At 43.5% G+C, this 21,295-nt stretch overlaps 1 protein-coding gene across 1 annotated transcript in view; it reads right to left on the reverse strand.

Moving 5' to 3' along the window:
* Positions 1-21,295, reverse strand: part of LOC135525662 (rho GTPase-activating protein 5-like) — an 80,495-nt gene that overhangs the window by 23,832 nt on the left and 35,368 nt on the right. Inside the window, exon 4 of the mRNA XM_064953417.1 lies at positions 704-781. Within this exon, the coding sequence (XP_064809489.1) occupies positions 704-781 (78 nt within the window). The remainder of the gene's footprint in view (positions 1-703; positions 782-21,295) is intronic.

Here is a 21,295-nt window from a genome sequence, read left to right on the forward strand (position 1 = left end):
AATAAGGAAAACACTGAGCTTGTAAAGATAATAAGGAAAACACTGAGCTTGTAAAGATAATAAGGAAAACAGTGAGCTTGTAAAGATAATAAGGAAAACACTGAGCTTGTAAAGATAATAAGGAAAACAGAGAACTTGTAAAGATAATAAGGAAAACCCTGAGCTTGTAAGGATAATAAGGAAAACACTGAGCTTGTAAAGATAATAAGGAAAACACTGAGCTTGTAAAGATAATAAGGAAAACAGAGAGCTTGTAAAGATAATAAGGAAAACACTGAGCTTGTAAAGATAATAAGGAAAACAGTGAGCTTGTAAAGATAATAAGGAAAACCCTGAGCTTGTAAAGATAATAAGGAAAACCCTGAGCTTGTAAAGATAATAAGGAAAACAGAAAGCTTGTAAAGATAATAAGGAAAACAGAAAGCTTGTAAAGATAATAAGGAAAACAGTGAGTTTGTAAAGATAATAAGGAAAACAGAAAGCTTGTAAAGATAATAAGGAAAACAGTGAGCTTGTAAAGATAATAAAGAAAACAGTGAGCTTGTAAAGATAATAAGGAAAACACTGAGCTTGTAAAGATAATAAGGAAAACACTGAGCTTGTAAAGATAATAAGGAAAACACTGAGCTTGTAAAGAAAAAATACATTTTGAGGAGAGGACCGCAAGTAAAATAGTGAGTTGACAAGTGCAGCTGTGTTTTACCTTGATCAAACTGCTTCTGAATATTGTCTTGATCAGTCTTGTTCCCACTCACGCGATACAGGCCCTCTGTTGTAAGTCCTGGAGGACAAAAGAACAGACATATTTACAGCATACGTACAGGCATTATGAAGCTACTGCTTGACCTGCTGTCAACATGGTTCCACTGTGAAAAGGGCAGGAGAAGTTTAAAGACACTTTTCCATTTAGCAATGATTTTTGATCAGAGAAAAATAAAACACAGACACAACCACCGTGATATTAAGCATGGCCCGAGACGATTTTTATACACACACACACACACGGACGGACAGACACACAGACACGGACGGACACACACACACGGACAGACAGACAGACAGACAGACAGACAGACAGACAGACAGACAGACAGACAGACAGACAGACAGACAGTGTGTAGGGGGTGGAGGAAGAGGCTATCAGGGGTAGAGGAAAACCAGGCCCTGGGATACAATAAGCAGCACCTCCAAACCTAATCTAACCAAACCTATCCTAACCTAACCAAACCTATCCTAACCTAACCAAACCTAACCTATCCAAACCTAACCTATCCTTACCAAACCTATCCTAACCAAACCTAACCAAGCCTAACCTATCTTAACCAAGCCTAACCTATCCTAACCAAACCTATCCTAACCTAACCAAACCTAACCTATCTTAACCATCCTATCCTAACCAAACCTAACTAAACCTAAGCAAACATAATCAAACCTAACCTAACCTAACCAAACCAAACCAAATCTAACCAAACCGAACCAAACCTAACCATCCTAACCAAACCTAACCTAACCTAACCAAACCTAACCTAAGCAAACCTAATCAAACCTAACCTAACCAAACCTAACCAAACCTAACCGAACCAAACCTGAACAAATCTAACCAAACCTAACCGAACCAAACCTAAACAAATCTAACCAAACCTAACCTAACCTAATCTAAACAAACCTAAACAAACCTAACCTAACCAAACCTAACCTAACCTAACCTAACCAAACCTAACCTAAGCAAACCTAATCAAACCTAACCAAACCTAAACAAACCTAACCAAACCTAAACGAACCTAACCAAACCTAAACAAATCTAACCAAACCTAAACAAACCTAACCGAACCTAACCAAACCTAAACAAATCTAACCAAACCTAACCTAACCTAAACAAACCTAACCTAAACAAACCTAAACAAACCTAACCTAACCTAAACAAACCTAACCAAACCTAAACAAACCTAACCAAACCTAACCTAAACAAACCTAAACAAACCTAACCAAACCTAAACAAATCTAACCAAACCTAACCTAACCAAACCTAACCTACTTACAAACCAGCCCAATAGCCAGGCCTATTGAGACGATTATTCATATTAAACATGATGAGGCATTGTCCTTGCATCGTCTGGAGACAGCCATTTGTCATTTGTATTAGGATCCCCATTAGCTAACACCGTAACTCTAGCTAATCTTCCTGGGGTCCAACACCAATTAATCTGACATTACAAACAACCACAAATCACGACTTCACAAACATTCAACAAGTAGACAATACAGACAATTCAAATACCTGACAGGAAACACATTTAACATTCAGTTGATGCCTTCTACTTCCTGTCCAGTCATATGGTCTATAGCATTAGATGTTCTTTCTATTTCCTGTCCAGTCATATGGTCTATAGCATTAGATGTTCTTTCTATTTCCTGTCCAGTCATATGGTCTATAGCATTAGATCATATTTCTATTTCCTGTCCAGTCACATGGTCTATAGCATTAGATGTTCTTTCTATTTCCTGTCCAGTCATATGGTCTATAGCATTAGATGTTCTTTCTATTTCCTGTCCAGTCATATGGTCTATAGCATTAGATGTTCTTTCTATTTCCTGTCCAGTCATATGGTCTATAGCATTAGATAATATTTCTATTTCCTGTCCAGTCACATGGCCTATAGCATTAGATGTTCTTTCTATTTCCTGTCCAGTCATATGGTCTATAGCATTAGATGTTCTTTCTATTTCCTGTCCAGTCATAAGGTCTATAGCATTAGATGTTCTTTCTATTTCCTGTCCAGTCATATGGTCTATAGCATTAGATGTTCTTTCTATTTCCTGTCCAGTCATATGGTCTATAGCATTAGATGTTCTTTCTATTTCCTGTCCAGTCATATGGTCTATAGCATTAGATAATATTTCTATTTCCTGTCCAGTCACATGGTCTATAGCATTAGATGTTCTTTCTATTTCCTGTCCAGTCATATGGTCTATAGCATTAGATGTTCTTTCTATTTCCTGTCCAGTCATAAGGTCTATAGCATTAGATGTTCTTTCTATTTCCTGTCCAGTCATATGGTCTATAGCATTAGATGTTCTTTCTATTTCCTGTCCAGTCATATGGTCTATAGCATTAGATGTTCTTTCTATTTCCTGTCCAGTCATATGGTCTATAGCATTAGATGTTCTTTCTATTTCCTTTCCAGTCATATGGTCTATAGCATTAGATGTTCTTTTATTTTTCTTGAAGGTGGATTTACTTTTTGCCTGAGAAATATGTATCGGTAAAGAGTTCCATTCAGCTATGGCTCTACATAAAACTGTAGATTTAAGATGATTTGTCCTTGGCTGGTTTGGTGGTTATGCGTGTTGAACTGAACAAGGAGCGCCACCTTAAATGCACGATTTACACTGATGTTGAGGGGCTGCAAATACTTTGGGCCATCTGCTTTTCTTCCCTCTGAAAGCTTTTGTTGTCTTTTTGCACTGAGACAGTTCCTCACGCTGCTGTTTCCAACGTCTTATCATCGACTCATTAAGGCCAAGCTCTCGTGCAGCTGCTCTATTTCCTTTTCCAACAGCCAGATCGATCGCCTTCAACTTGAAAGCTGCATCATATGCATTTCTCCGTGTCTTTGCCATGATGAGGGTGACAAAATTACTACCGTAATCAGAATGATGGGAAGTTTGAGCGCGCTCGATTTACGTCACATTATGTGACGGTGCTCAGTTTTTTGGCGGCATGAATCTTGTGAAAGCGGGAAAAATCCATAAATTAGCCACGTCATTGTATAAACCGCGAGGTTCAAAGTGTGGGAATAAAGTAGCGGCTTATAGTCCGGAAATTACGGTATGTACTAACAGGTCTTTTTTTTTTAATTTAAAAAAAAAAAAAAAAATTTAAATATAACATTCCTGAAGAAAATCAAAAGGCTGGATAGTAACTTGTGTTCAACATGAAGCCATGAGAGATTGTGATGCATTTGGATAAGATTCATATAGATAGAGCAATGAAGAGTTTATCTACCAGCCCTGTTTTGAGCAATGAAGAGCAAATCTCGCAGCCCTGTTTTGAGCAATGAAGAGCTAATCTGGCAGCCCTGTTTTGAGCAACGAAGAGCTAATCTACCAGCCCTATTTTGAGCAATGAAGAGCTAATCTACCAGCCCTGTTTAGAGCAATGAAGAGCTAATCTGGCAGCCCTGTTTTGAGCAATGAAGAGCTAATCTACCAGCCCTATTTTGAGCAATGAAGAACTAATCTACCAGCCCTGTTTAGAGCAATGAAGAGCTAATCTGACAGCCCTGTTTAGAGCAATGAAGAGCTAATCTGGCAGCCCTGTTTAGAGCAATGAAGAGCTAATCTGACAGCCCTGTTTAGAGCAATGAAGTGCTAATCTACCAGCCCTGTTTAGAGCAATGAAGAGCTAATCTGACAGCCCTGTTTAGAGCAATGAAGAGCTAATCTGACAGTCCTGTTTAGAGCAATGAATAGCTAATCTACCAGCCCTGTTTTGAGCAATGCATAGCTAATCTACCAGCCCTGTTTTGAGCAATGAAGAGCTAATCTGACAGCCCTGTTTAGAGCAATAAAGAGCTAATCTGACAGCCCTGTTTAGAGCAATGAATAGCTAATCTGACAGCCCTGTTTAGAGCAATGAATAGCTAATCTGGCAGCCCTGTTTTGAGCAATGAAGAGCTAATCTGGCAGCCCTGTTTTGAGCAATGAAGAGCTAATCTACCAGCCCTATTTTGAGCAATGAAGAGCTAATCTACCAGCCCTGTTTAGAACAATGAAGAGCTAATCTACCAGTCCTGTTTTGAGCAATGAAGAGCTAATCTACCAGCCCTGTTTAGAACAATGAAGAGCTAATCTACCAGCCCTGTTTAAAGCAATGAAGAGCTAATCTGACAGCCCTGTTTAGAGCAATGAAGAGCTAATCTGGCAGCCCTGTTTTGAGCAATGAAGAGCTAATCTACCAGCCCTATTTTGAGCAATGAAGAGCTAATCTACCAGCCCTGTTTAGAACAATGAAGAGCTAATCTACCAGTCCTGTTTTGAGCAATGAAGAGCTAATCTACCAGCCCTGTTTAGAACAATGAAGAGCTAATCTACCAGCCCTGTTTAAAGCAATGAAGAGCTAATCTGACAGCCCTGTTTAGAGCAATGAAGAGCTAATCTGGCAGCCCTGTTTAGAGCAATGAAGAGCTAATCTGACAGCCCTGTTTAGAGCAATGAAGAGCTAATCTACCAGCCCTGTTTAGAGCAATGAAGAGCTAATCTGACAGCCCTGTTTAGAGCAATAAAGAGCTAATCTGACAGCCCTGTTTAGAGCAATGAATAGCTAATCTGACAGCCCTGTTTAGAGCAATGAATAGCTAATCTACCAGCCCTGTTTTGAGCAATGAATAGCTAATCTACCAGCCCTGTTTTGAGCAATGAAGAGCTAATCTGGCAGCCCTGTTTTGAGCAATGAAGAGCTAATCTACCAGCCCTATTTTGAGCAATGAAGAGCTAATCTACCAGCCCTGTTTAGAACAATGAAGAGCTAATCTACCAGCCCTGTTTAAAGCAATGAAGAGCTAATCTACCAGCCCTGTTTTGAGCAAGTACTCTAAGTGTGATAGGACCAGGGATTGACCATATAACTGGACAGTACTCTTAGTGTGATAGGACCAGGGATTGACCATATAACTGGACAGTACTCTAAGTGTGATAGGACAGCAAATATGGGGCAAAACAGACGGGGTTGGCTTAGACTGTTGACAACATGTCAATAATATTTAGTCTCCAATGTTTATTGTAAACAAGACATTGAATCAAGAACAAGATAAAACACAGAGCTGAGCAGCGCTGAGCCAGTTTATAGTACACACACACAGGCACGGACACACAGGCAAACACACACACACACACACACACATACACAGGCACACACACACAGGCACACACACACACACACACACACACACACACACACACACACACACACACACACACACACGCACACAGGCACACACACACAAGCACGGACACACAGGCAAGCACACACACACACACACACACATACACAGGCACACACACACACACACATGCATACACACACACACACGAATACAGGCACACACATAGTGTGGGACTAGCTAGCTACAGTACACATTCCGGAGATGCTGTAACATGTCAGAGCAGGTCCTCTCTTAGACTACTGATGTGATGGCAGTGTGTTTATATAATCATTTTATATAGTAAAGCACAGGGGTGCAGGTAGAGGGGAACGGTAGGAGCTGAATTTAATATATAGTGAAGCACAGGGCTGCAGGTAGAGGGGAACGGTAGGAGCTGAATTTAATATATAGTGAAGCACAGGGGTGCAGGTAGAGGGGAACGGTAGGAGCTGAATTTAATATATAGTGAAGCACAGGGGTACACGTAGAGGGGAACAGTAGGAGCTGAATTTAATATATAGTGAAGCACAGGGGTACACGTAGAGGGGAACGGTAGGAGCTGAATTTAATATATAGTGAAGCACAGGGGTGCAGGTAGAGGGGAACGGTTGGAGCTGAATTTAATATATAGTGAAGCACAGGGGTGCAGGTAGAGGGGAACAGTAGGAGCTGAATTTAATATATAGTGAAGCACAGGGGTGCTGTAACGGCGTTCTTCGTTTGTTGAAAGAAAGTCGGACCGAAATGCAGCGTGGTGGTTACTCATGTCTTTAATGAATGAATTGCGGTACATGAAATAACTGATACAAATACAAAACAACAAAACGGAACGTGAAACCTAATTACAGCCTATCTGGTGAAACTACACAGAGACAGGAACAATCACCCACGAAATACACAGTGAAACCCAGGCTACCTAAATACGGTTCCCCATCAGAGACAACAAGAATCACCTGACTCTGATTGAGAACCGCCTCAGGCAGCCAAGCCTAAACTAAACACACCCTTAATCAACCACAATCCCAATGCCTACAAAAACCCCAATACGACAACACAATAAACCCATGTCACACCCTGGCCTGAACAAATATATAACGAAAACACAAAATACAATGACCAAGGCGTGACAGAACCCCCCCCCCCCCTAAGGTGCGGACTCCCGGACGCACCTCAAAACCATAGGGAGGGTCCGGGTGGGTGTCTGTCCATGGTGGCGGTTCCGGCTCGGGACGTGGACCCCACTCCATTAATGTCATAGTTCCTCTCCTACGCGTCCTGGGATAATCCACCCTCGCCGCCGACCATGGCCTAGTAGTCCTCACCCAGAACCCCACTGGACTCAGTGGCACTCACTGGCAGCTCGGGACAGAGGGGCAGCTCGGGACAGAGGGGCAGCTTGGGACAGAGGAAGCCCAGCACTGAGAGGAAGCCCAGCACTGAGAGGAAGCCCAGCACTGAGAGGAAGCCCAGCCAGGCAGTTGAATCCGGCAGATCCTGGCTGGCTGGCAGTTCTGGCAGATCCTGGCTGACTGGCGGATCTGGAAGAGTCTGGTTGACTAGCAGATCTGGAAGAGTCTGGTTGACTAGCAGATCTGGAAGCGTCTGGTTGACTAGCAGATCTGGAAGAGTCTGGTTGACTGGCAGATCTGGAAGAGTCTGGTTGACTAGCAGATCTGGAAGAGTCTGGCTGACTGGCAGATCTGGAAGAGTCTGGCTGACTGGCAGATCTGGAAGAGTCTGGCTGACTGGCAGATCTGGAAGAGTCTGGCTGAGTGGCAGATCTGGAAGAGTCTGGCTGAGTGGCAGATCTGGAAGAGTCTGGCTGACTGGCAGATCTGGAAGAGTCTGGCTGACTGGCAGATCTGGAAGAGTCTGGCTGACTGGCAGATCTGGAAGAGTCTGGCTGACTGGCAGATCTGGAAGAGTCTGGCTGACTGGCAGATCTGGAAAAGTCTGGCTGACTGGCAGATCTGGAAGAGTCTGTCTGACTGGCGGATCTGGAAGAGTCTGGCTGACTGGCGGATCCTGGCAGACTGACGGCTTTGGCTGCTTCATGCTGACTGACGGCTCTGGCTGCTCCATGCTGACTGGCGGCTCTGGCTGCTCCATGCAGATTGACAGCTCTGGCGGCTTCTTGCAGACTGACAGCTCTGACTGTTCCATGCAGACTAACAGCTCTGGCAGCTCCTTGCCGACTGGCAGCTTCTTGCAGACTGGCAGCTCCTTGCAGACTGGCAGCTCGTTGCAGACTGGCAGCTCCTTGCAGACTGGCAGCTCCATGCAGACTGGCAGATTCTTGCAGACTCCATGCAGACTGGCAGCTCCTTGCAGACTGGCAGCTCCATGCAGACTGGCAGCTCCATGCAGACTGGCAGCTCCATGCAGACTCCATGCAGACTGGCAGCTCCTTGCAGACTGGCAGCTCCATGCAGACTGGCAGCTCCATGCAGACTGGCAGCTCCATGCAGACTGGCAGCTCTGGCTGCTCCATGCAGACTGGCAGCTCTGGCTGCTCCATGCAGACTGGCAGCTCTGGCTGCTCCATGCAGACTGGCAGCTCAGGCTGCTCCGAACAGGCAGGAGGCTCCGGCAGCGCTGTAGAGGAGGAAGGCTCTAGAAGTGCTGAACAGGCGGGAGACTCCGGTAGCGCAGGAGAGGAGAAAGGCTCTGATAGCGCTGAACAGACAGGAGACTCCAGCAGCGCTGTAGAGGAGGAAGGCTCTAGAAGCGCTGAACAGGCGGGAGACTCCGACAGCGCAGGAGAGGAGAAAGGCTCTGATAGCGCTGAACAGACAGGAGACTCCAGCAGCGCTGTAGAGGAGGAAGGCTCTAGAAGCGCTGAACAGGCGGGAGACTCCGACAGCGCAGGAGAGGGGGAAAGCGCTGGCTACGCTGAACAGGCGAGGCGCACTGAAGGCCTGGTGCGTGGTACTGGAACTGGTGGTACTGGATCGAGGACACGCACAGGAAGCCTGGTGCGGGGAGCTGCTACCGGAGGACTGGTGTGTGGAGGTGGCTCTGGATAGACCGGACCGTGCAGGCGCACTGGAGCTCTTGAGCACCGAGCCTGCCCAACCTTACCTGGCTCGATGCCCACTCTAGCCCGGCCAATACGAAGGACTGGTATGAACCGCACCGGGCTATGCACCCGCACTGGAAACAACGTGCGCTCCATAGCATAACACGGTGCCTGCCCGGTCTCTCTAGCCCCCCGGTAAGCACAGGGAGTTTGCGCAGGTCTCCTACCTAGCATAGCCATACTCCCTTTAAGCCCCCCCCCCCAATAAATTTTTGGGGCTGACTCTCAGGCTTCCATCCGCGTCGCCGTGCTGCCTCCTCATACCAGCGCCTCTCCGCTTTTCCGCCTCCAGTTCTTCCTTGGGACGGCGATATTCTCCAGGCTGAGCCCAGGGTCCTTTTCCGTCTAATATCTCCTCCCAAGTCCAGAAGTCCTTTGATCGCTGCTCCTCACGATTAACAAGGAGAGTTGGCTCAGGTCTGTCTCCTGACTCAGCCACTCTCCCTCTGAGCCCCCCCAATAAATTTTTGGGGCTGACTCACGGGCTTTCCTCTGCGCCGTCGTGATTGCCTCTCCAAATCCATTCTGCTATAGCCCTCTTCGCACTGCTCCAGCGAATCCCAGGCGGGCTCCGGCACTCTCTCTGGGTCGACCGCCCACCTGTCTATTTCCTCCCACGTCGTATACTCCATACTTCTGCTGTCCATAACGTCCTCCCTTTGCTGCTCCTGCTGTCGCTGCCTGTTACCACGCCGCTCAGTCATTGTGTGATGAGTGATTCTGTAACGGCGTTCTTCGTTTGTCGAAAGAAAGTCGGACCGAAATGCAGCGTGGTGGTTACTCATGTCTTTAATGAATGAATCGCGGTACATGAAATAACTGATACAAATACAAAACAACAAAACGGAACGTGAAACCTAATTACAGCCTATCTGGTGAAACTACACAGAGACAGGAACAATCACCCACGAAATACACAGTGAAACCCAGGCTACCTAAATACGGTTCCCCATTAGAGACAACAAGAATCACCTGACTCTGATTGAGAACCGCCTCAGGCAGCCAAGCCTAAACTAAACACACCCCTAATCAACCACAATCCCAATGCCTAAAAAAAACCCAATACGACAACACAATAAACCCATGTCACACCCTGGCCTGAACAAATATATAACGAAAACACAAAATACAATGACCAAGGCGTGACAGGTGCAGGTAGAGGGGAACGGTGGGAGCTGAATTTAATATATAGTGAAGCACAGGGGTGCAGGTAGAGGGGAACAGTAGGAGCTGAATTTAATATATAGTGAAGCACAGGGGTACACGTAGAGGGGAACGGTAGGAGCTGAATTTAAAATATAGTGAAGCACAGGGGTAAAGGTAGAGGGGAACGGTAGGAGCTGAATTTAATATATAGTGAAGCACAGGGGTGCAGGTAGAGGGGAATGGTAGGAGCTGAATTTAATATATAGTGAAGCACAGGGGTGCAGGTAGAGGGGAATGATAAATGGCAGGTGGAAATCCAGATGAATCCCACACTCCCTATTCCCTATATAGTGCATTACTTTTGATCATTTGGGACACGGCCCTAGCTTAGTTATGAAATGAACAGCAGTGTCTTATGGGAATGGGAAGCGTAAATTTCCTCCCCAAACGGCCCTTGTGCAATTTGTTTGAAAGAGTGTGTATTTGTGTGTGTGTGTGTGTGTGTGTGTGTGTGTGTGTGTGTGTGTGTGTGTGTGTGTGTGTGTGTGTGTGTGTGTGTGTGTGTGTGTGTGTGTGTGTGTGTGTGTGAAAATACTACACAAGAGCAGCTGCTTTACGAGAGGCACTGGGAACATTTCCATGGATGAAAAGATAGAGATAAGAGCTTCTACTTTATGGGGCAGAGTGTAACACTGACTCCCCCTTAAAGCTGTCATTCATGACTTATGTTCATATTCCTGAAACTACTATTTCATTAGAAGCCAGTTAAGCTATGTTTCCTGTAACCACTATTAGAAGCAACTAAAAAGCCATTCAAGGTCTATTCTGAGAAGCGACCGAAGGCATCATACTAAGACAGCGCTAGGGCGAAATAGCCCAGTCTGACGACTTACTGTACATACAGACATGCAGGTCACAGCCATAGAATCTATCTAGCCTAATCTTGTTCTACTCATTCTATTTCTATGTTCACAGCACCTGTCAGTTCTAGAGGTCGACCGATTATGGATTTTCAACGCCGATACCAATACCGATTATTGGAGGACCCAAAAAAAAGCCGATACCGATTAATCGGCCGGTTTATTTATTTGTAATAATGACAATTACAACAATACTGAATGAACACTTTTATTTGAACTTAATATGATACATCAATAAAATCAATTTAGCCTCAAATAAATAATGAAACATGTTCAATTTGGTTTAAATAATTCAAAAACAAAGTGTTGGAGAAGAAAGTAAGAAAGCTAACATTTAAGTTCCTTGCTCCGAACAAGGGAACATTTGAAAGCTTGATATTCCTTTTAACATGAGTCTTCAATATTCCCAGGGAAGAAGTTTTAGGTTGTAGTTATTATAGAACTATTTCTCTCTGTACCATTTGTATTTCATATACCTTTGACTATTGGATGTTCTTATAGGCACTATAGTATTGCCAGTGTAACAGTATAGCTTCCATCCCTCTCCTCACCCCTACCTGGGCTCGAACCAGGAACACATCGACAACAGCCACCCTCGAAACAGCGTTACCCATCGCTCCACAAAAGCCGCGGCGAACAACTACTTCAAGGTCTCAGAGCGAGTAATGTCACCGATTGAAACGCTATTAGCGCGCACACCAAACGCTAATAGCTAGCCGTTTCACATCGGTTACACCAGCCTTATCTCGGGAGTTGATAGGCTTGAAGTCATAAACAGCTCAATGCTTGAAGCACAGCGAAGAGCTGTTGGCAAATGCAGGAAAGTGCTGTTTGAATGAATGCTTACGAGCCTGCTGCTGCCTACCACCGCTCAGTCAGACTGCTCTATCAAATATCAAATCATAGACTTAATTATAACACAATAACACACAGAAATGTGAGCCTTAGGTCATTAATATGGTCAAATCCGTAAACTATCATTTCGAAAACAAAACTTTTATTCTTTCAGTGAAATACGGAACCATTCCGTATTTTATCTAACGGATGGCATCCATAAGTCTAAATATTGCTGTTACATTGTACAACCTTCAATGTTATGTCATAATTATGTACAATTCTGGCAAATTAATTACGGTGTTTGTTAGGAAGAAATGGTCTTCATACAGTTCACAACGAGCCAGGTGGCCCAAACTGCTGCATATAGCCTGACTCTGCTTTTACAGAACGCAAGAGAAGTGACACAATTTCCCTAGTTTAAAAGAAATTCATGTTAGCAGGCAATATTAACTAAATATACAGGTTTAAAAATATATACTTGTGTATTGATTATAAAGAAAGGCATTGATGTTTATGGTTAGGTACACATTGGTGCAACGACAGTGTTTTTTTCGTGAATGCGCTTGTTAAATCATCACCCGTTTGGAGAAGTAGGATGTGATTCGATGAAAAATTAACAGACACCGCATCGATTATATGCAACGCAGGACAAGCTAGATAAACTAGTAATATCATCAACCATGTGTAGTTAACTAGTGATTATGTTAAAATTGTTTTTTATAAGATAAGTTTAATGCTAGCTAGCAACTTACCTTGGCTCCTTGCTGCACTCGCATAACAGGTAGCCAGCCTGCCACACAGTCTCCTCGTGGAGTGCAATGTAATCGGCCATAATCGGTGTCCAAAAATACAGACAGATTGTTATGAGAACTTGAAATCGGTCCTAATTAATCGGCCATTCCGATTAATTGGTCGACCTCTAGTCAGTTCCACCCCACATCATGACTTCTCCGACCGTTGTCATGACATTGCTGAAACAAACACGTTTTTTTGCTTGTGTGCGTGTGCGTGTGTGTGTGTGTGTGTGTGTGTGTGTGTGTGTGTGTGTGTGTGTGTGTGTGTGTGTGTGTGGTGTGTGTGTGTGTGTGTGTGTGGTGTGTGTGTGTTGATGCTGATGGGCCAAGGTTTTTGACTGGAAGTGACCTTGCCTGCACTTTAGTCAAATAACTGGGAAGAAGGTTGCAGCCAAAGACAATAAGAACTAAATGAACTCAACTGAGGGAGGGAAGCACAATAGGGAAGTTATCCGAATTTAGATGTGTTCTACAAGCCGGATGTTCCATTGTCCTGCTCCCTAACTACACATTAACTGAACATCACCTCCACTACTACTACCACCTCCACTACTACAACCACTACTACTACCACCACTAATACCACTACTACTACCACTAATACCACCACCTCCACTACTACTACCACCACTAATACCATTACTACTACCACCACTAATACCATTACTACTACCACTAATACCACTACTACCAATAACACCATCACTACTACTACCACCACCTCCACTACTACTACCACCACTAATACCACTACTACTACCACTAATATCACCACCTCCACTACTACTACCACCACTAATACCATTACTACTATACCACTAATACCATTACTACTACCACTAATACCACTACCACCACTACTACTACCACCAATAATACCATCACTACTACTACCACCACCTCCACTACTACTACCACCATTACTACCACCACTAATACCACTACTACCACTACTACTACCACTAATATCACCACCTCCAATACTACTACCACCACTAATACCATTACTACTACCACTAATACCACTACCACCACTACTACTACCACCACCATTACTACTACCACCACCAATAATACCATCACTACTACTACCACCATTACTACCACCACTATACCACTACTACCACTACCACCACTAATACCACTACTACTACCACCACTAATACCACTACTACCACTAATACCATTACTACTACCACTACTACCACCACCAATAATACCATCACTACTACTACCACCACCTCCACTACTACTACCACCACTAATACCACTACTACTACCACTAATATCACCACCTCCACTACTACTACCACCACTAATACCATTACTACTATACCACTAATACCACGACCACCACTACTACTACCACCAATAATACCATCACTACTACTACCACCACCTCCACTACTACTACCACCATTACTACCACCACTAATATCACTACTACCACCAATAATACCACTACTACTACTACCACCACCATTACTACTACCACCACTAATACCATTACTACTACCACTAATACCACTACTACCACCACCAATAATAACATCACTACTACTACCACCACCTCCACCACTACTACCACCATTACTACCACTACTACTACCACCACTATACCACTACCACCACTAATACCACTACTACTACCACCACTAATACCACTACTACCACTAATACCATTACTACTACCACTACCACCACCACCAATAATACCATCACTACTACTACCACCACCTCCACTACTACTACCACCATTACCACCACTACTACTACCACCACTAATACCACTTCCACCACTAATAACACTACCACTACCACCACTAATACCACTACTACCACTAATACCATTACTACTACCACTACTACCACCACCACTAATACCATCACTACTACTACCACCACCTCCACTACTACTACCACCATTACTACTACTACTACTACCACCACTATACCACTACCACCACTAATACCGCTACTAATACCACCACTAATACCACTACTACTACCACCACTAATACCACTACTACTACCACCACTAATACCATTACTATTACCACCACTAATACCACTACTACTACCACCACTAATACCACTACTACTCCCACCACTAATACCACCACTAATACCACCATTAATACCATTACTACTACCACCACTAATACCATTACTACTACCATCACTACTACTACCACCACTAATACCACTACTACTACCACCACTTATACCACCACTAATACCACTACTACTACCACCACTAATGCCACAAGTACTACCACCACTAATACCACTAATACCACCACTACCACTAATACCACAACCACTACCTCCACTACTACCACCACCACGACCACCACTTAAAAAAAAATGTATTTACCTAGGAAAGTCAGTTAAGAACAAATTCTTATTTATATTGACATCCTAGGAACAATAGGCTAACTGCCTTGTTCAGGGGCAGAAATACAGATTTTTACCTTGGCAGCTCAGGGATTCCATCTAGCAACCTTTCAGGCACTGGCCCAACGCTCTAACCACTAGACTACCTGCCGCCGCACTAGGCTGCTGTTGCCGCTGCAACTACCATTAACAATACTAGTACCACTACCACTACCAATACTACTACGACTACCAATACTCCTACGACTACCAATACTACTACCACTACCAATACTACTACCACTACCAATACTACTACCACTACCAATACTACTACCACTAACAACACTACTACGACTACCAATACTACTACGACTACCAATACTACTACGACTACCAATACTACTACCACTACTAATACTACTACGACTACCAATACTACTAAGACTACCAATACTACTACCACTACCAATACTACTACGACTACCAATACTACTACCACTACCAATACTACTACCAATACTACTACCAATACTACTACGACTACCAATACTACTACCACTACCAATACTACTACCACTACCAATACTACTACCACTACCAATACTACTACCAATATTACTACCACTACCAATACTACTATGACTACCAATACTACTACGACTACCAATACTACTACAACTACCAATACTACTACCACTAGTACTACGACTACCAATACTACTAAGACTACCAATACTACTACCACTACCAATACTACTACGACTACCTATACTACTACCACTACCAATACCACTACGACTACCAATACTACTACCACTACCAATACTACTACCACTACCACTACCAATACTACTAAGACTACCAATACTACTACCACTATCAATACTACAACGACTACCAATACTCCTACCACTACCAATACTACTACCACTACCACTATGACCACTACCAATACTACTAACACTACCAATACTACTACGCCTACCAATACTACTACAACTACCAATGCTACTACGACTACCAATACTACTACCACTACCAATATTACTACCACTACCAATACTACTACGACTACCAATACTACTACGACTACCAATACTACTACGACTACCAATACTACTATGACTACCAATACTACTAGGACTACCAATACTACTACCACTACCAATACTACTACGACTACCAATACTACTACCACTACCAATACTACTACGACTACCAATACTACTACGACTACCAATACTACTACGACTACCAATACTACTATGACTACCAATACTACTACCACTACCAATACTACTACGACTACCAATACTACTACCACTACTAATACTACTACGACTACCAATACTACCAAGAGTACCAATACTACTACCACTACCAATACTACTACAACTACCACTACTACTACGACTACCAATACTACTACCACTACCAATACTACTACCAATACTACTACCAATACTACTACCACTACTACTACCACTACCAATACTACTACCACTACCAATACTACTACCAATATTACTACCAGTACCAATACTACTACGACTACCAATACTACTACCACTACCAATACTACTACCACTACCAATACTACTACCACTAGTACTACGACTACCAATACTACTACCACTAGTAATACTACTACCACTACCAATACTACTACCACTACCAATACTACTACCACTACCAATACTACTACCACGACTACCAATACTACTACCACTACCAATACTACTACGACTACCAATACTACTACGACTACCAATACTACTACGACTACCAATACTACTACGACTACCAATACTACTACCACTACCAATACTACTACGACTACCAATACTACTACGACTACCAATACTACTACGACTACCAATACTACTACGACTACCAATACTACTACCACTACCAATACTACTACGACTACCAATACTACTACCACTACCAATATTACTACGACTACCAATACTACTACGACTACCAATACTACTACGACTACCAATACTACTACCACTACCAATACTACTACGACTACCAATACTACTACGACTACCAATACTACTACGACTACCAATACTACTACCACTACCAATACTACTACGACTACCAATGCTACTACCACTACCAATACTACTACGACTACCAATACTACTACACTACCAATACTACTACCACTACCAATACTACTACGACTACCAATACTACTACCACTACCAATACTACTACGACTACCAATACTACTACGACTACCAATACTACTACGACTACCAATACTACTACCACTACCAATACTACTACGACTACCAATGCTACTACCACTACCAATACTACTACGACTACCAATACTACTACACTACCAATACTACTACCACTACCAATACTACTATGACTACCAATACTACTACGACTACCAATACTACTATGACTACCAATACTACTACGACTACCAATACTACTACCACTACCAATACTACTACGACTACCAATGCTACTACCACTACCAATACTACTACGACTACCAATACTACTACACTACCAATACTACTACAACTACCAATACTACTACCACTACCAATACTACTACGACTACCAATACTACTACGACTACCAATACTACTACAACTACCAATACTACTACGACTACCAATACTACTACGACTACCAATACTACTACGACTACCAATACTACTACAACTACCAATACTACTACGACTACCAATACTACTACCACTACCAATACTACTACGACTACCAATACTACTACCACTACCAATACTACTACGACTACCAATACTACTACGACTACCACTACTACTACCACTACCAATACTACTACGACTACCAATACTACTACCACTACCAATACGACTACGACTACCACTACTACCACGACTAACAATACTACTACGACTACCAATACTACTACCACTACCAATACTACTACGACTACCAATGCTACTACCATCAATACCAATACTACTACAACTACCAATACTACTACACTACCAATACTACTACAACTACCAATACTACTACCATTACCAATACTACTACGACTACCAATACTACTACGACTACCAATACTACTACGACTACCAATACTACTACCACTAACAATACTACTACCACTACTAATACTACTACCACTACCAATACTACTACTCCCATTATGTCTTTGTCTGGGAGTCAGAGCACTTGATTAAGTAATTAGCATCATTTTCTACATATCACTATATAAAGTTAACCTGGTCCCAGATCTGTTTTTGTCATCTTGCCAATGCTAACTCCTATGGTCATTGTCAGGAGTTGGTAGGTGCAAGACAGCACAAACAGATCTGGGACCAGGCTAGTACAGAACATAAGCTCTCTTTACAACTACAACTTTCATAAATAGTGTAGCAAACTGATGGCAGCACTACAATCTTTGCATTTCAAAATCTGACCTCCAGTGGTAGATAAACTTCTGATATCCTTTTGGATGGGCGTGACTGGTAGTTCCTCACGACGTCATAACGTCCTAGAAACAGTGGAACAATCCACTAAAGAGTTTAGTTTAACTGCCCGGGCAGCTGCCTGGATTGTTTTATGACTAACTTTTATCTGCTGCAACGGAAACAATAAAATCCACTAACCTGGCCAGTGCTTGTCACATGATGCTAGTACAAAAGATCAGCAGTTAGCTAGAGTTGTACTCTACCACTGCTTCCATAATGTTGTTGAACACAAATATACACTGCTCAAAAAAATAAAGGGAACACTAAAATAAAACATCCTCGATCTGAATGAATGAAATATTCTTATTAAATACTTTTTTCTTTACATAGGTGAATGTGATGACAACAAAATCACACAAAAATGATCAATGGATATCAAATTTATCAACCCATGTAGGTCAGGATTTAGAGTCACTCAAAATTAAAGTGGAAAACCACACTACAGGCTGATCCAACTTTGATGTAATGTCCTTAAAACAAGTCAAAATTAGGCTCAGTAGTGTGTGTGGCCTCCACGTGTCTGTATGACCTCCCTACAACGCCTGGGCATGCTCCTGATGAGGTGGCGGATGGTCTCATGAGGGATCTCCGCCAACTCCTGGACAGTCTGTGGTCTGTGGTGTGGTGGATGGAATGAGACATGATGTCCCAGATGTGCTCAATTGGATTCAGGTCTGGGGAACGGGCGGGTCTTGCATTAGGAGGAACCCAGGGCCAACCGCACCAGCATATGGTCTCACAAGGGGTCTGAGGATCTCATCTCGGTACCTAATGGCAGTCAGGCCACCTCTGGCGAGCACATGGAGGGCTGTGAGACCGCCCAAAGAAATGCCACCCCACACCATGACTGACCCACCGTCAAACCGGTCATGCTGGAGGATGTTGCAGGCAGCAGAACGTTCTCCACGGCGTCTCCAGACTCTGTCACGTCTGTCACATGTGCTCAGTGTGAACCTGCTTTCATCTGTGAAGAGCACAGGGCGCCAGTGGCGAATTTGCCAATCTTGGTGTTCTCTGGCAAATGCCAAACGTCCTGCACGGTGTTGGGCTGTAAGCACAACCCCCACCTGTGGACGTTGGGCCCTCATACCACCCTCATGGAGTCTGTTTCTGACCGTTTGAGCAGACACATGCACATTTGTGGCCTGGGTTGTTGCCCTCCTACGGCCTCCTCCACGTCTCCTGAATTACTGGCCTGTCTCCTGGTAGCGCCTCCATGCTCTGGACACTACGCTGACAGACACAGCAAACCTTCTTGCCACAGCTCGCATTGATGTGCCATCCTGGATGAGCTGCACTACCTGAGCCACTTGTGTGGGTTGTAGACTCCGTCTCATGCTACCACTCGAGTGAAAGCACTGCCAGCATTCAAAAGTGACCAAAACAACAGCCAGAAAGCATAGGAACTGAGAAGTGGTCTGTGGTCACCACCTGCAGAACCACTCCTTTATTGGGGGTGTCTTGCTAATTGACTATAATTTCCACCTGCTGTCTATTCCATTTGCACAACAGCATGTGAAATTTATTGTCAATCAGTGTTACTTCCTAAGTGGACAGTTTGATTTCACAGAAGTGTAATTGACTTGGAGTTACATTGTGTTGTTTAAGTGTTCCCATTATTTTTTTTGAGCAGTGTATATATAGAGTTTAGGCTTAAATAATGTAGCCTGTGGGCTGTCAGTAATTCCCCTACTTTAAATTCCAGGAAAAACAAGTGCGGCATCAAAACTGTTATGCCCATGCCATAGAGAGGCTTTTATTCTCTATTTTGGTTAGGCCAGGGTGTGACTAGGATGGGCATTCTATGTTCATTTTCTATGTTTTGAATTTCTGTGTTGTTTGGCCGGGTGTGGTTCTCAATCAGAGGCAGCTGTCTATTGTTGTCTCTGATTGAGAACCCTACTTAGGTAGCCTGTTTTCCCACTATTAGTTGTGGGTGGTTATTTTCTGTTTCGTGTTGGTTGCACCTTGCAGAACTGTTTTGGCTATTCTTTTGATATTTTGTATTCAGTGTTCAGTCAGTTAAGCTAATAAAGATGAACACGTACCCCGCTGCATTTTGGTCCAATGGCTCCTCTTCTTCCGACGAAAGCCGTGACATGTTAATTGAAACCAAATAGAAGCCAAATGCTCCTTGGTAACAATGGTTTTTAGAAATATGCTGTGTTAAACCAGTCAGGGGGCAGGGTTGAGCAAATTGGGGTCTTCATTATCACTGCCTGTGTTCCCCATCCTCCTGATCTAATGCTATCCTACACCAGTAGCAGCAGCAGCCCACGGATAATTATTAAATCCATTCATCACAAGGCTAATTCAGTCAGAGAAATAAAACAAAGAATCTACTATCACCCAAATGATCTTGACTGTTGTGCTGGTGACTGAACCCAAACATCACAGCCAAATCTATTGCAATGTTCTGGTCGTTTGTAGCTAGTATCTACTCTATCACCTATCCTGTGTGGAATAGTCTAGGAGCCCTATTCCATCCTCAGCGGTGAGAGGCGGAGGCTCAGGCTAGTGCTCTGTGCATCCTAAATGGCACCTTATTTCATATACTTACTTCTGACCAGGGCCAAAAGGCCTGGCAGGCATAATTACAGTAGTAGCCCATCCTCCAGCAGCTGTAACAGTTACTGCACTGTGTCAAGAGACCAGAGCATCCGAGCCAACTCATCAATTTCCAGCCTAGTGCGTTAACTGTCCTTCCTTGCAGCCCTCT

The sequence above is a fragment of the Oncorhynchus masou genome, chromosome 32 (assembly GCF_036934945.1).
Source record: "Oncorhynchus masou masou isolate Uvic2021 chromosome 32, UVic_Omas_1.1, whole genome shotgun sequence".
In the NCBI taxonomy this organism is placed as follows: domain Eukaryota; kingdom Metazoa; phylum Chordata; class Actinopteri; order Salmoniformes; family Salmonidae; genus Oncorhynchus; species Oncorhynchus masou.